This window comes from Ceratotherium simum, chromosome 11, assembly GCF_057802395.1.
Source record: "Ceratotherium simum simum isolate JZ-2026a chromosome 11, ASM5780239v1, whole genome shotgun sequence".
NCBI lineage: Eukaryota > Metazoa > Chordata > Mammalia > Perissodactyla > Rhinocerotidae > Ceratotherium > Ceratotherium simum.
In genome coordinates, this window is record NC_141910.1 from 21,051,302 (window position 1) to 21,066,329 (window position 15,028).

Below are 15,028 nucleotides of genomic sequence, written 5' to 3' on the forward strand. Positions count from 1 at the left end.
AAGGATAAAGAAATTGGTAGATCTATACAATGGAATATATTAATTCAGTAACAAAAAGGAAAAACTATTGATACACACAACCTGAATCTCAAATACATTATGCAAATGGAAAGAAGCCAACCTCAAGATATACACTGCAAGATTTTTTTTATATGACACTCAGGAAAAGGCAGAACTGTAGGGAAAGGGAATAGATCAGTGGTTGCCTGATTGGGGTTAGGAGTGGGGGAGTTTAACTACAAAGGGGTAGCACAAGGGAATTTTGGGGGGTAATGGAATGATTCTGTGTCCTGACTGAGGTGGTAGTTACATGAATCTACACATGTGTTAAAACTCATAGAACTGCTTATCAGTTTAATATCTGATACGTCCTCTATCTGAGGACAATATATTAAATGGATTTTTGGAGCAGGGAGATGGAATAGGAGCTTGCTCTGTCAACTCCACGCATTGACCTGGTACTGCAGTACTTACAGGAACAGTGCACCCCCTCAAAACAAAACAAAAAAGAAACAAAAACAAACTCATAGAACTGTACAACAAAAAGTGAATTTACTGTATGTAAATTACATTTAAAAACCCAGTGCATACACAACATAAACTCATTAGGTCTCTGACGGCCCTGAGACACTTTCCTTCCCTTGATCAGCTTATCAGTGCGGGACACACACGAACAAGTGGTCTTGCACTTGGAGTACGAGTGTGAAAGGGAGGGAACACTGCCATACCACATGGTCTATGCTTAGTACATCATACCTGGTGCCAAATTTAGCATGTTATAAACTGGAAACCACTTTGTAGAAAATTCCTTTATTATAGTGCAAATAACTTTTAGCAGTGACACAATGTAAGAACACATTTAGCAACATTTTACACCACGCAGTAAATAAGAAAGTGTTTCTTTGAAAATATGTCATCATAGGAACATTATTTCTACATTAATGCCGGGAAATGCCAAGGCTGTTTCTTTCAAGGCAACAGAGTTCCCTCCCTCTTTTTGGATATTTTCTTAATACAAATGAAAGGATTTGCCATTTTAACAAATCACCATCAATTTTAGAGTGAACTCTTAGGGGGTTTTGAAATGAGCTTGGCAAGATTTGAAATGGGGTTTCAAATTTTAAAAAAATAATAATTTTAAGACAATTCTGGGATAGTCCAGAAAGTACAAGTCACTTCTATTAACTTTTAAGTAGATATATACATTCATTCCAATTTTGATGCAGAAATGGACAGATTGTCTAAGGCCTGCCTTTTATTCCCCCAGAGCCTGACTGTTATTTATACTCCTTGGTTTTGGTTATACTGCAAAATTAGGGCTCTGGTCAGAAATAACACCCTACATACCCAAATGCTTTCCTGTGAAGCTTTAAATTGCACTTTCTACCCTGAATTCCCACCTTAGATCTCACGTGCCAATGAGAGGATGAGAACGTTGTTTCCAAGTTACAGCCAACGATTAGTGCAGCTGGATTAGCCCCCTGCCAATTTAGCTAGACCTGAATCAAACCATCACATCATTTAGGTAATTCCAATAGGCTTAACCAAGAGGTTCCCACTGACCTCATAGAGAAATGAAGGGTTAACAGTGTATCTTTATACTTAGCTGCCTAAGGGCTTGGCTGCTAACAGGTTAGCTGATAGGTAGGGAGAACAGAGTGTCAATTCCAATCAGTTACACTCCCAACTCCTCTAGTTTCTGCTGAATTATGCAGTGCGTGGGAATGGATGAAGACTCAAAGGAAACCTTCTGAGGGGGGTCTTCTACCATAAGTAGAATCAAAACCCCTACAAATATATTTCACGGTGCCCTTTAAGTCTCTCTACAAACACTCTGCAAAATCTGGTGGCTTTACAAGTTAATCACAGGCTTGAAAATACCTGGAGCCACAGAACACCCTTCTTGGCTGAGTATGGCTGATGAAGTCAGCTGGTACATAAAGCTTTTCAACGCTCAGCCAGTCTTACTGGATAAAGTATCTTCTTATATAACACAGTGGAACTGTGCTAAACAGTTTCAAAGTTGAGGAGAATCCAAATATATCACCTATAAAAAATTCACAATTTTAGTTTGCTTTTTCTTAGACTTTGGTACTGAAACACTGTCTACATTCTCGACACGTGAAAAGGACGTGGCCACTTCAGTGCCTCTGCATGTTGTGTAAAAAAACTCAAAAGCAAAGCAGGACAAGGACGTGTCATAAGACGCAGTATGCTGTACAAACAAAACCTAAATTATATATAAATACACCCCCACCCCAGCACCCCTTTTTCCCCCGACTACCTGACCAAAGCAATGCCAAGGGTCCTCCTCTTCAGGGCCAACGCAGTTTGTGAAGTCCAGCACCCAGGACTCCAACCATCCCTTGCCTTGTAGTGATATTTACAGAACTGCAGCCTCCTTCTAGAGAGGCTCTGCTATCTGATCAATTCCACAAGTGAAGAGAAACTCCTACAGCTTAATTGGAAGCATTCACACTATTGGCTGGACTCAAAGACCTGGAGTTCTGGGAGTTAACCTTTCAGATACACTAACTGGATCATTTCCTAATCTGGATCCCATCTTATCCTAATATCTCAGCAGAGCCAACTCAGTGGGAAGCATTCTTTACTCTGAAGTTCCAAAGGCATTGCTTAGGGATATTGGTGAGGGTCACAAAACAAAAGTTATACAATGAGCTAACAGCTTAAGTTGATATAAATTATTTCCAAGTAAGTTATTTGGGGCCATTTGCTTCTGCTTTACACTGCATTCCAGAATCATTTTCATACTATACTTTTAAACGTTTATATAATAGTCATTTAAAAAACTGTCTATGCAATCACCTCTTACATGTTTTCAATTAGTTTAATACAACTTAATGAACTATTATGTAAATCTAGGGAAAAGAGTTAATTAGTCTCAAGGAAGCCAATACTGTGCTAATTCACAGTAAGGAGAAAAAGCAACGTAAATAGGATTTTACACAATCATCAAATAACTTGAAAAGCAGTTTTATCGAAATGTTGCAAAATCTTCCCAAAAGCACTTACAGCAATTTATATCAAGAAATTCTACGTTTAGGGGTATTGAGGATATGCCTCAATTGTTCAAGGTAGAAATTCACCTGTTTCATGATTGTAATATGTAATTTTCCCCCTCGGACCTAAGATATTTGTACATTCAAAAGTTCATAACTTGCTGTTCTTGAGACATTAATCATTCTCTAATATATATGTTGAGCATAAATAAATAACTACGAGAAAGCTTTAAAAATCTGAATTAACGTTATGCTGTGCGAAAAAAAAAAAAACAAAAAACAACCAAACCTTGAACAACCTACATTCCATGTAAATACCCTGACTAAAATGTTGGTTGTGCTACACGATTCCGCTTCAGTGCAGAAATGAGTTGATTTTGGTGTACCATCTTTGTTGTTGTTAAGTTTTTAGCACTTTTGCTTCCAAACATCATCTTGCTTTGAAAAGATGAATAACTTGCTACCAAATCACAAATCATCACAAATCCATTTCAGTTTAGTCTGAATAAAATCCAGCATAAACATATTACTTTGTTCTCAGAATAATGGCTCGGTGTCTTTGTTCCAACAGCTTCCTAAGGGCAAACCACGGCTGAAGTTGTCATTTTGGGCTTAAACTGCACAGAAAGAAGAGACAGTGAAGCTCGCCTTTTGTTTTTGTTTTCCTTTTAAGTCTCCAGATCTTGCTAGGACATTTCTTCCAGTCAGATAGTTGTGGCACCTGATCCTATTTGAAATAGAGGTGGTTTAAACAACATCAGCCAAGCTTAGTGATCTGGAGGTCCCCATTTATCTTTATAGTGTCGATCGCAGATAATGTTTGAATGCGGTGGTAAAAATCAAAAAGTTGGTGTCCATCCACAAACACTCTGAATCGTGGGTGCTCACAAAGAATTTCCACCTGGAAGAAACAAAACGATAAATCTCAGCTCACAAGTTCAATGAACCCTGCTGGGGAAAACAAATACTTCATTTTAGAGAAAGAAAGGCAGCATCTTCAGTGGTTCTCAAACACTGGAATCATACAGAAGGCTTGTTAGAACAAATTGCTGGGCTTCACCCCCAAAATTTTCAACTTAATAGGTCTAGGGTAAGGTCTAAGAATCTGCATTTCCACCAAGTTCCAAGGTGATGCTGATGTTGCTGGAACGTGGAACACACTTTGTGTACCACTGCTCTACATATTCAATATCCTTTAAAGATTTAAAATTGTTTATGCTTTAACATTTCTACTTTCTCTTTGCACTCCAGAAAGTGATGTAAAGTAGCACAAATTTATTTATATGGCACTTAATGCCTCCACTGTCATCCCCTGAACAATTCTATCCCACCTTCAGAGAAGCCCCTCACAAAACAGAACTGGTACCCATTAGTAGCATGTAATAATAGTCTCGGCACTAAAACGTGGTAAACATTAAAATGGAGAGAAGGTTACATAGTAATTACCATTGGACCAAGGATGTATAATTAACAAGGCTTTGTTAAGCCAAACAGAAATACTGATTCCATATGGTAAAAGCTTTTTCTTCCTCTTTTCTTTAAGTAATTCACCATAGAGTTTAATAATCGGTTCTGTGCTACGTGTTTATTCAAAGCACTGGTATTCACAATGCAAGAAGACACTCCATATGTGATATTAGTCACATTTAATTCACATTTTTACTAAAATTCTATTACCAAGAAGGGCTGATTTCATTTCAATTTTGTTGTTGGGAGCACTACATCCTCTTGGCAGTCAGAAGCTCTGGTTCCTCACACTCATGAATTACGTACTAAGATTCATCATTATGAAACTGTCACAGTCAAGAGGAGGCTACGGGGCCATTACCATCCTAGAGAAGGTGGAGGGCAGGGATAATGGGCAGGGGTGCCTTCCCCAGACTATGATTAGAAGGGCAACAATCTCAATTCTATCACTGATATGAAAGTTGTGGATTCTTATTTTCCCCCTACACTGTAAGATGGGAAGAAAAATTAACACTAGTTCATAAGGCCCTTGTAAATTTCTAGATGAAGAGCAACAGGTTAAGGGTAGTTCCACTTTACTAGGCGTATATGCACAGCAAGCTTTTAACTGAGTTGTCATTATTGTGATGTATGTTAACAACTTCACCAGGTCTGACATTTTAGTAAATCCTTTCCCACCACACTACTGACTTGCGTCTCTTGCTCGGCACTGTCCTCTACAGAGCGGTGCTATTAATGCTGCTTGACCGGACGGGAAGTTTAGGCTGTGCTTCCTGCCCACTAGATAGTGAGGATACTCATCCAGGCCCAAGAAAAGGAATTATCAGCCACACAGCCTGTGATAATGAAATAGACTGAGGCTACTTAACCCAGAGGGGGAAACAAGGACATGGCCAAGCCTCATTAGCAAAGGGAACAAGAGAAAATGAAATGATAATCACTACATTCTTAAAAAGTCGTAACTAGTAAGGTTCACTGCCACTTAAAGGTTGAGGGAACAAATGGGGAAAATTCTAAATACTTATTAATATTTATTAATCAATCAGATAATTTGGGACAGTATCTATCATAAACCTAGTACTATGTTGAGTACTACATAGAAAAGTATTTCTTCTTAACATATAAATAAACACATATACATACAGGTTTATTTACTAAAAGTATTGGCTGACTAGAGCCAAGAGCTACTATGGTGAGTATTAATTCACATCAGCAAATAGAACTCTTTTGATCTTTTTTCTTTTTTTCACCATTGAATACCAAATTTCCTGGACAAGCAAAAATTCTGGCTGCTGAAAGTGTTCTTGGCACATACCAGAGGAACAGAACATCGTCACCCTGCCAGTGGTTGGAGCTGAAGCACTCGAGGTACTCACCCTGAACGGCTGGTCTGGGATGAATGGAAAGTAAGGGATTGCTGACTGTTCTTCACCCCTTTCCCCAGATATACAAGAATTTCTCAGTAGCTGCCGGTCTGTGAACACAGCTTTGAGTTCAATGGCCACATCGGCAGGAGGATCTTCCGAGTCGCCACAGGTCAAGCTGATGGCAAAGCTGAAAAGAAAATGGTCTCATTTATTTAGGGTTGGATATGACAACATTTAACAATGACCCAGGCTCCCATGTTTCCTCCTTCTTCTAGAGGTTTGTCTGCTTTTAATGGGCCGCTAATCTTTACACAGGAGATCAGACTATGTATGGAGAAGTAGGATTACAATCAAATCAGTTATTTTGTTACCTAATAGAAGTTCTGGTGAAAACTTCGGTGGAGTTGAAAATGACTAACATTAGAGATTTCAGATATCTAAAACCACCCATACATCTGTGTCTTAATCCATTTCAGAATTCTCAAACACAGCCCCAGAAACTGACCAGAAGAAATAATATCTTGTCAAGTTTGGGTCTCATTTATATTGATAGTTCTCGCCCCAAGCACCAGGTTTAAAAACCATAAAAAAAAACCCTTTGGCTTCCCTAAGGGTCAAAGAGAAAATGATGTGGGTGTATATTTATAATCTCTGATATAAATAGCTGTCTGGAGAAATGATGGCTGGGATTCATACACATTCTTTTCATGGGAACATGGTACTTTCTTGGCACTTCCAACTAGCAACACTGGCCACAGGGAGAGGAAGAGGAGGAGCAGTAAACCCCCACAGGAGTAGGTAGTGCCTTGTAACTGCCTGATAGCTCTTCAGGGGACAAGGACCCTGCCTTACCTCTCCGGGTTGAGGTCTACAATGCCCATCACTAACACCTTCTTGCCTGGTCTCATGCCACCTTTAATGTGCCCACAAAATGGAACTATCTGCAAAGGATGAGAGGAGAAACAGGAAGTTTACAGCCTGTAAGGGAAGAACCAAGCCCTCAGATGCTAAGCACCTGACCCACTAGAAAATCCAATTAGAAAGGAAGAGGGTACAGGCAGACACACAGAGCACAGAACAAAATCGTTTACCAGTCGTGGGAAGTACACGTCGGCTTGAACTGGAGAGCCCAAGGAGTTGTTTAAATGCCCATCATCTAGTTTCTAAAAATAGAAGCACACAGATTGGCTTTCCAAAGGCCCTTATTTTGGGGGGTGGGGGGCGGGGAAGTAGGGGAGGGGGCGGGGAAGAACCTATACAAATCTGCAGAATCCAGCAGCCGTCACAGAACAGGCAGCGTCTACAGATGATGCCTCCTCCCAGTCCATTGAATAACCGCATAACCCCCCCGGCACAAAACCTGTCCTTTCCAGCCGGTAGCTAAGCCTCTGAAGATCTCTAGATCCTTAAGATCTAGATCAAAATCAAGGTCGAGGCACACCGGGGAGCCAGAGCCCCGCGCCGGAGGAGGGCAGGCCCCTCTCCAACCACAAACGCCTCTGGACCCCTTGTCGCCCACGAGGGGACGTGGCTGGAGCGAAGCGGCCGCGCAACTTCTCTCGGGAGCCCCCGGCGCGGACCCATTTCCAAGGGGGAATCCCCGGGACGTCGGGGGCGGGCGCGGGGCGCGCGCCCCGGACACACACACACGCGCGCACTCACACATGCAACGTGCGCACACCTGGCCGGGGGCTGCACGGCACGGAGCGGGCAGTCGGTCACCCCTACCCCGCCGTCCGCCCCCAAACACCTTCCCCCAGGCCAGCGGCCCTCCAGCCCGGGCGCTCCTCCTGTCTCCTACGCCGGCCGCGCACAGCGGGCTCCTGCTAACAGGTACCGGGGCGCCTTCCCACGCGGGGGGCGCCGGGCTGGGCCTCAGCCTCCTCTCTGCCGCAGCCCGGCTGGAGCAGGCGGCGGCGTGCGGAGCCGCGGGAAGGGGGCGCCTCGCGTGCGCCCCGCTACACTCACCACCACGGCATCACTGTCGGCCACCGATCCCGCCATCTTCTTGCACAGCGCGGCGGGGCGCACGGCTGGCGGCCCGGCGGCTGGGGACGTGGGACGCGGCGCGCGGGCGGGGATCCCGGGGCGGTCCTGCGCCGGGCGGGGGCGCGGGTCCGAGGCTGGCTCGGGCGCGCACACACACGCTGGCACGCGCGCGCGCACGCCCGGGAGCCCGGCGCCGACCCGGCAGGCAGGACCGGGGAGGAGGGGGAGGGGAGAGAGAGGCAGCGCTGGCCTGGAGGTTGGAGGTGGCCGCTGCGACCCGGACCGCGGCTGCCGAGTCGGGGCTGCTTTCTTCTTCGGCGTGCTGCTGTCGCCGCCCAAGGAAGAAAGGTGGCGAGGGCCGCGCCGTGCCGGTCCTGGGCGGCATTTAAAGGCCGCCGCGGCCCGGCTCGGGAACCGGGAGCAGGGCGGGGACCCGGCTGGGCTGCCGCGGCTTGCTCAGCTTGCCCTGCCCCTCGGCCATTGGACGGTGGCGGGAGGCTGGGGCGGGAGGGACGGGCCTGTCCGGGTCGGGGCGTGCGGGAGGGCGGAGGCCCTGTCGGTCCTCCCCGACGGGAGGGTGGGTGGGGCTGGGGGATGAGGAGGTGGGGGGCCAGGGCCTGCCAGGTAACAGGTGCTTATGACACCCCCGCCCCACCCTTCCAGCCAATCTCCTTCCTTCTCCTGCCACGTCCTGGGGCAGGTGGGACGGTGGAGGCAGAGGTCAAGGGAAGATTGGGAGGTAGGGGCGTTCTTCCAGATCTCCAGACGTCCTTCAGAGAATTCCAGCAAAGTGGGAGGAAAGATTCATTCGGCTCTCTAGGTAGAAAGATAATGAAAGGCCTCTAGACTTGTATAAATAAATATTTGACCCCAAAGCAAGAGGCAGGAGTCAGGGTAGGGACATTTATATCCCAGGACGCTAGATACTGAATAGGCCCCTCTCCCCTGTGAAAGAATGGGCAGGTCTGTGGGTCTCTGGGGGCTCTCTCTCGGGCAGGGGTCTGGCTAAGTCTTACCAAATTGAACTGGGCACAGTGACTGTCCTCAGAGAGCCTCCATTGGGCCCTGTGTTTTACAAGGCACCCGCCCAGTCTGGGGTAGTAAGTTTCTCATAGAAAATCTCCTGATATCATTTGTGGAATAATGCCCAGCAGGTACACCCCTCTTTTATTCCAAGGCACAAATTCCTTTATGGCATTTCCACATTAGGATGATTATGTAACTTCTCAGATAAAGCTGTATCAACATACCCTCTATTAGGTGACGTCTTGGCTTAAACATTCCATTGTGTGACTCACAGGGTGTTTTACACTAATAAGCAGGGAACACGTGTGACCTGCTGCAATCCCAGAGGGGCCTTGAGAGGCTCCCTTCCAGCCACTGGTGCTGGCTTTGTGGCCGGGAACATCACTGCAGCTTTTGTCTTAGCTTTCCCTTTATGGACCAGAGCTAATCATGGTAATCTCAGTGGAGTAGGGAGAATTACCTGCACATGCTTGTAAGCCACGGTCATATCCTTGGGGAGCTCTGAATTAGAGACTGAAGTGCAGCACAGCTGTGGCTCTCATTTTTCCTCTTGTTTACCGGTCTTACCTCAAAATCACACCTTCTTGATTATTTTAAAATATTAGGCAGTCAAAGGAAACTATTGACATTTTGAAAGCACACGTCAATATATCTCAGTTTCTGAGAGTCTGAAATAGGGAAAAACTATTGAAGTATTTTTTTTGTTGTTAGCTAAGCTAAAGAGTGACACAGTACATCATGGTGGTTAGAGAACCTGTGCCCTAGGTTCAAATCCTGGCTCTACAATTGACTAGCTGGGTGATCTTGGACAAGTTACTAAACTTCTCTGTGCCTCAGTTTCTTCATCTGTGAACCAGAGATGACAGCGATGACGATGATGATAGAACCTATTTTGTGTTGTTGGGAAGAGTAAGTAAATTGGTTCCTGTACCTTCCTTAGACTAGTACCTGGCACATAGTAAACACTTACTCTACAAAAATAGTGCATGCCTGCTGTGTACCAGGCACTGGGGATCCAGCAGGGACTTTTTTGTTGATCTTACATTCTGGTGGGGAAAGGCAGTCAGTGAACGAATAAATATATAATATGTCAGGTGGTAAAAGTGTTAGAAAAATAGTAAAGCAAGTAAGGCGGGAGAGAGAGGTAGGAGGTGGGGTGGTGCTATTTACTAGGGTGGTTAGGGAAGCCACCTCTGGTAAAGTGAGGTTTGAGAAGACCCCTGAAGGGAGGGAGGGAGTCATTTGGAAGTCTGGCAGAAGAGGTTGCTGGCAGAGGGAACTGCAAGGGCAAAGTCCACAGGGTGAGATATGTGAAGAAGGTGTTGAGTGCAGCTGGGTGCAGTGACGAAAGAGATAAGTAATTAGAAATGGAATAGTCCAGGTAGACCCTGTGAGGATTGGCTTTCACTTGAGAAAAGTGGGAAGACACTGGAAGTTTCTGAGCAAAGGAGTGACATGGTTTCCCTCCATTGTAGATGCATCCCTCTGGCTGTCGTGTGGAGTGGCCTTGTGGGGAGGGTGCTGTGGAGGAGGGAGGGTGGAAGCAGGACTTAGGGGCTCCTGCACCAATCCGAGCAAGACATAATGGCGGCTGTGACATGGCAGTGCTGGAGATGTGAGAAGCTGTGGGCCCTCGGTAAGTCCTAGCTGTTGTCATTACGTAGCTTTGAGAGTTCGTATTGACTTCCAAGCCTCAGTTTCCTCACTATAAAATTAAGGGATTGGGCTCATTCATCACTCCTTCTTAGCTCTTAGAAAGTTCTTCTGGTTCCTGAAAAGCTGTGTAAATACCATCTACATTTAAAGGGGTTTGAGAGTAGGTACTGCTGAATGAAAATAATCTTTGGGTTGAATCTTTTGATAAGTGGTTTTGTAGGGTGAAGAATAACCCTTTGATTTATTTTGTAAGTGGAGTTGAAGATATTTGGATTGCTTAAGATGAGTTTCTTACATTTTAGGAAGGTAGAAGATAGAATGGTACTGAACCTGTTCAGAATGCTTTAACATGGAAAATTGCCTTTTATTCCAAAAATGCTTGATTCCTTCTCAGTCAGTCTATAGAAAGGTTCATTTTGAATATGGAAAGCAGGGAGAAAGCCTAAATGAATTTTTTGTTATAATTAAAGCTGAGCAGAGTCAAACTACCCCTTACAGGGAAAAGTCATTAGGAAATTAATGAGTTACAGAGCTTAAAAAAATTTTTTTTGGTCATATAGTGAAGGATAGGCAAACTTTGCTCTGTGCTTTGATTACAGGCGTTTGTGTCTAAAAAACATTAACCAAGGTTGTGACCCTTTTATGAAATGCAACAGTGAAATTCAAGATGATCTGCATTGCTACTGGAAACTACTAGAAAGGCTAAGGAAGGGGGACGGCAGTCAAACAAATGACTAGCATCGGAAAAGAAGTATAAAGAGGTTTTTGAAGATAGACTTTGCTAAGTGATCTTCCCAGGTGAAAACAGTAGATCACTTCCTTTTTTCCTTCTCATTTAATATGTTTTATTCAAATGTGTGCATGCAGAATTTCTAATATTGGGAGGAGCATACAGCATTGACATCAGTTCAGGAACCATTTTATGAATATTGCTATGTGCTGTGATACCCTGGACCAAGAAGAGATATTTGAAAATATATGAGTCTTGTCCTCGAGGAGCTTCCAGCTCACTCTGGGGACCAGTGACAGAATGTAGTGGTGGGTAAGATAGTAAAGGCCTCAGACCTGTAGCCTGAGCACTGAGAGGAGAGATTCACTCTCGTTTGGAGGATTAAGGCAGCTTTCTGGAGAGGCTGGCCTATCTCTGACCACACGCACAGCAGCAACTGCCTGAGTCCGGCGAAAGCAGTCTTCAAACACCGCATTGCAGCTCTATTCGTGGCCCGAATTCTAAACCCACCCCTCTCCCTGGTCTGGCAACCAGCTGAACCCCTGTTCCCAGAGGCTGCCTTTTGTCTCCTGCCCTGGTCTAGGTAGACATGTGCCTCCTTCCCTTACACTGTCACTGCCTTCTAAGGCCTCCTGTGGGCCCTGACTTTGACCTGCAGACGGCTTGTTTTCTATCTGAGTGTCTATACACATTGGCTAGAGCAGGATTTCTCAACCTCGGCACTATTGGCATTTTAGGCTGAGGAATTGTTTGTTGTGGGGGACTGTCCTGTGCGTTATAGGATGTTGAGCACTAGGTGCCAGTAGCACCCGCCCTTCGGCTGTGACAACCAAAATTGTTCTTAGACGTTGACAAATGTCATCCTGGGGGGGGGCGGCGGGCACAAATTGCCCCCAATTGAGAACCGGTTATCTAGAAGGTGCTTTAAGATTCCTATTATTCATATTTATGTATAGGATAAGAAATTTCTCCAGTCTAATCTAGAGTAGAAACTTGCACATCAGAAACATGTTCCTTTTCATTTGGCAAGTCATTGCTTCCCGACACTACAGGAGCACTTCACAAATGGCTCCACAAAGAACCCCTAAAATGAGGGACGACCTGTGAGGGCCCTTGTAACTGCCAGCTCAAAATGTCTTTGTCAAGTTGAGAAATTTGTGTGAGTTTTGCATTCTATTCCACGATATTGCCATGTTTATTTTTGATATAAACGTAATGTGCTCCATATACCCATAAAAAACGTAAATTGAAGCAGCCCAGATGTTTACCTTGTTTATCCTGTGGCTTGATTCCCTCTCCACCCCAGACCCCAAAGGGTAGTTGCGGCTACTTTGAGGAATAAGACACTGCACAATTTTATAGGCCGGTCAGGCTTTCAAGTCGCCGTAATTGTTTTTGTCAGGCCTGTCTCTGCTCATGATAAATATTCACATAGGCAGCAAAATATACCAACTCAGCATTCTTTTGTTTACCTAGTTAGGCAGGAGGGCAAACATTTATCAACCTATTTTTCTCTATTTCAACACATGATTAAAGTTCTTAATTACTTTAGGAATTGTGGTCATGGTTACCAAATAATTTAGACACACATAAAAATTTGTGTTGTATCAAAGTAATTAGGGGACAACCATAAAACTTGGCAGTCAATGCCAGTTCCTAACATTTCATTATTTTCCGTTTATTTATGAGGAAACTAGAACCAGCCTCCTGCTTGTGTTTTAATTACTTAGCGCAGGAAGGATTGATTTCAGAAAACCTCCGCGCTGAAGAAGATAATGAGCCTAGTCCCAGGAGGAGTTCAGGGCTTCAAAGGTATGCCCTGCATCCTACCCTGGGGATGTCACCGCGGGCCCTTTAGCAGCTGAGACATCCTGGAGTGCAGCCCGCTCCTGAGACAGCTCATTCCTGTGAAGGTAGCAAGAGCCGTCGCTGATGGGGAAGTGGAAAGCGTTCTGCCAAGGGAAACAGAAAGAACGCTGCTTCCAGCGTTTGGAACTGGCAGCGTGAATGAAAGATATTTTAAGATTCTTTCCAGCAGGCTTTGGGCGTATACTGAGAGCCAAGGATGTGCTTCTGCGCCTCCTCTCCAGCCTCATCTTTCAGCAATTCCAAGAGGTGGATCTGTTCTCCAGTCAGTCTTGTACCAGTAAGGAATGTGACAGACCTGCGTGGCCGTGCCCAGGGCCTAATCGCACTCTTCTCATTACGCTTGACATTTCTGTTTGCTGGTTTATAGTCCTCCTTTTTATTGCTTATTTTCTTTTATGATTTTATTTTCTTGCTGTCAAGTGGCATAAAGGGTTTCTTAGTTTTGCAGTTTCACGGAAACTTGCGTGGCTTGGCTGGTGGAAGGAGACCAAGATTCAGATTTAGCAGTCATTTGGAAATCCTGACTAATGGGGAGGAAAACTCAGGAGGCATGCTGCCAGGTGGTCATTTGATTTTGAGAGGAAACGTGTTTGGGTGACACAGATTTCTGGACTTCTTACAAGGTGAACTACACAGTGTACGGATTAACACAGCACGGCTTCTGAACAAACCACAGCCAGGAGAGACCTGGGCATTTAAACTTGGCATCCAAATTTGACTAACCAAAGAGATTCAGAGAAAACAGAATTCATTTACTTATTCAACAACTTGTTATTGAACTGGGCTCCATTTTAGTTGTCATTGTGATCATTTTTTACTTTCAAAAAAAATCCAGCCAAACAACCAGACACATACTTGATCTTAAGATACTTGTTCTCCTCTTCCATATGAATTTTTAAAGGGTATCTCTACTTTCCTTGTTGTTGTTGTTGTTGTTGATGCCTCCCTGCACACTGCCTCTTCCATCTGACAACATTCGGAATGGGTCTAAGAAGAGCTCCCCCACCAACATGGCAACATAGCTTAGAAAATAAAAATGAAATGTTCTGAGTTCAGAGGCTGGTTCCATTCCACCTCCAATTAGATAACACGTTTTCTATCTAGATTAGTTTATCTGGTATGTGTTGATTCTAGGCCTCAATTGTTCAAATGATTAATTTATCCCATAAAGAAAGATTAAGTGAAGAGTTGAAGAAATGTTTTAAATTGCAGAAGAAGTTTATATTGGCAGTCTGCGTTGATTAAACTCATTACATTTCATTCATTCACATCTTTGGCCTTGGTTGGCTCAGTGTTGCTCCTGAACCTAAGAATTAGTTGGAACTCTATAAATTCAGGAGGGTTTGGGCTTAGCACTACTTTTCAAGATTGCCTGGCGGGCGTGCATGCCTCTGTGTGTGTGTGTGTGTGTGTGTGTGAAGGCGGGGTGGAGTGGGGATGGAGGGAAATTTTCAGCTTTTCTTAAAAGGCAACAGTCATTTTAATTACCAGGAATAAACAAAAGTAACTTGGAGAGTGGGGCCGGCCCTGTGGCGTAGTGGTTAAATGCGTGCACTCTGCTGCTGGCGGCCCGGGTTTGGATCCTGGGCGCGCACCGATGCACCGCTTGTCAGGCCACGCTGTGGCGGCGTCCCACATAAACTGGAGGAAGATTGGCATGGATGTTAGCTCAGGGCCAGTCTTCCTCAGCAAAAAGAGGTGGATTGGCGTGGATGTTAGCTCAGGGCTGATCTTCCTCAAAAAAAAAAAAAAAAACTTGGAAAGAGGAAGCAATGTAGCTGTCTGAGTTTGTTTTTGATCCCATCAATTTAATGCCAGGGAAAACTCCATCAAGAGAAGAGAAGAGCCTCATACTTTTTTGAGAGGATGATTGAGGCAGAGATACAGGTGTTAAATATCTATTT

The 15,028-nt window shown here is 44.6% G+C and overlaps 1 protein-coding gene and 1 non-coding gene across 2 annotated transcripts; one reads left to right on the top strand and one right to left on the bottom strand.

Moving 5' to 3' along the window:
• The first annotated feature begins 310 nt into the window (after positions 1–310).
• On the top strand, positions 311–492 carry LOC147915944 (U2 spliceosomal RNA). The gene has a single exon (XR_015553710.1). It is a non-coding gene; the product is annotated as a U2 spliceosomal RNA (small nuclear RNA).
• Positions 493–530: 38 nt separating this feature from the next.
• On the bottom strand, positions 531–8,298 carry LGALSL (galectin like). The gene is made up of 5 exons (XM_004435624.3): positions 7,823–8,298; positions 6,946–7,017; positions 6,707–6,795; positions 5,864–6,041; positions 531–3,921 (listed from the first exon to the last, which is right to left on the bottom strand). Exons 1-5 carry the CDS (start codon positions 7,856–7,858, stop codon positions 3,778–3,780), a joined length of 519 nt encoding a protein of 172 aa, XP_004435681.1. The 5' UTR covers positions 7,859–8,298; the 3' UTR covers positions 531–3,777.
• Between the last annotated feature and the right edge of the window lie 6,730 nt (positions 8,299–15,028).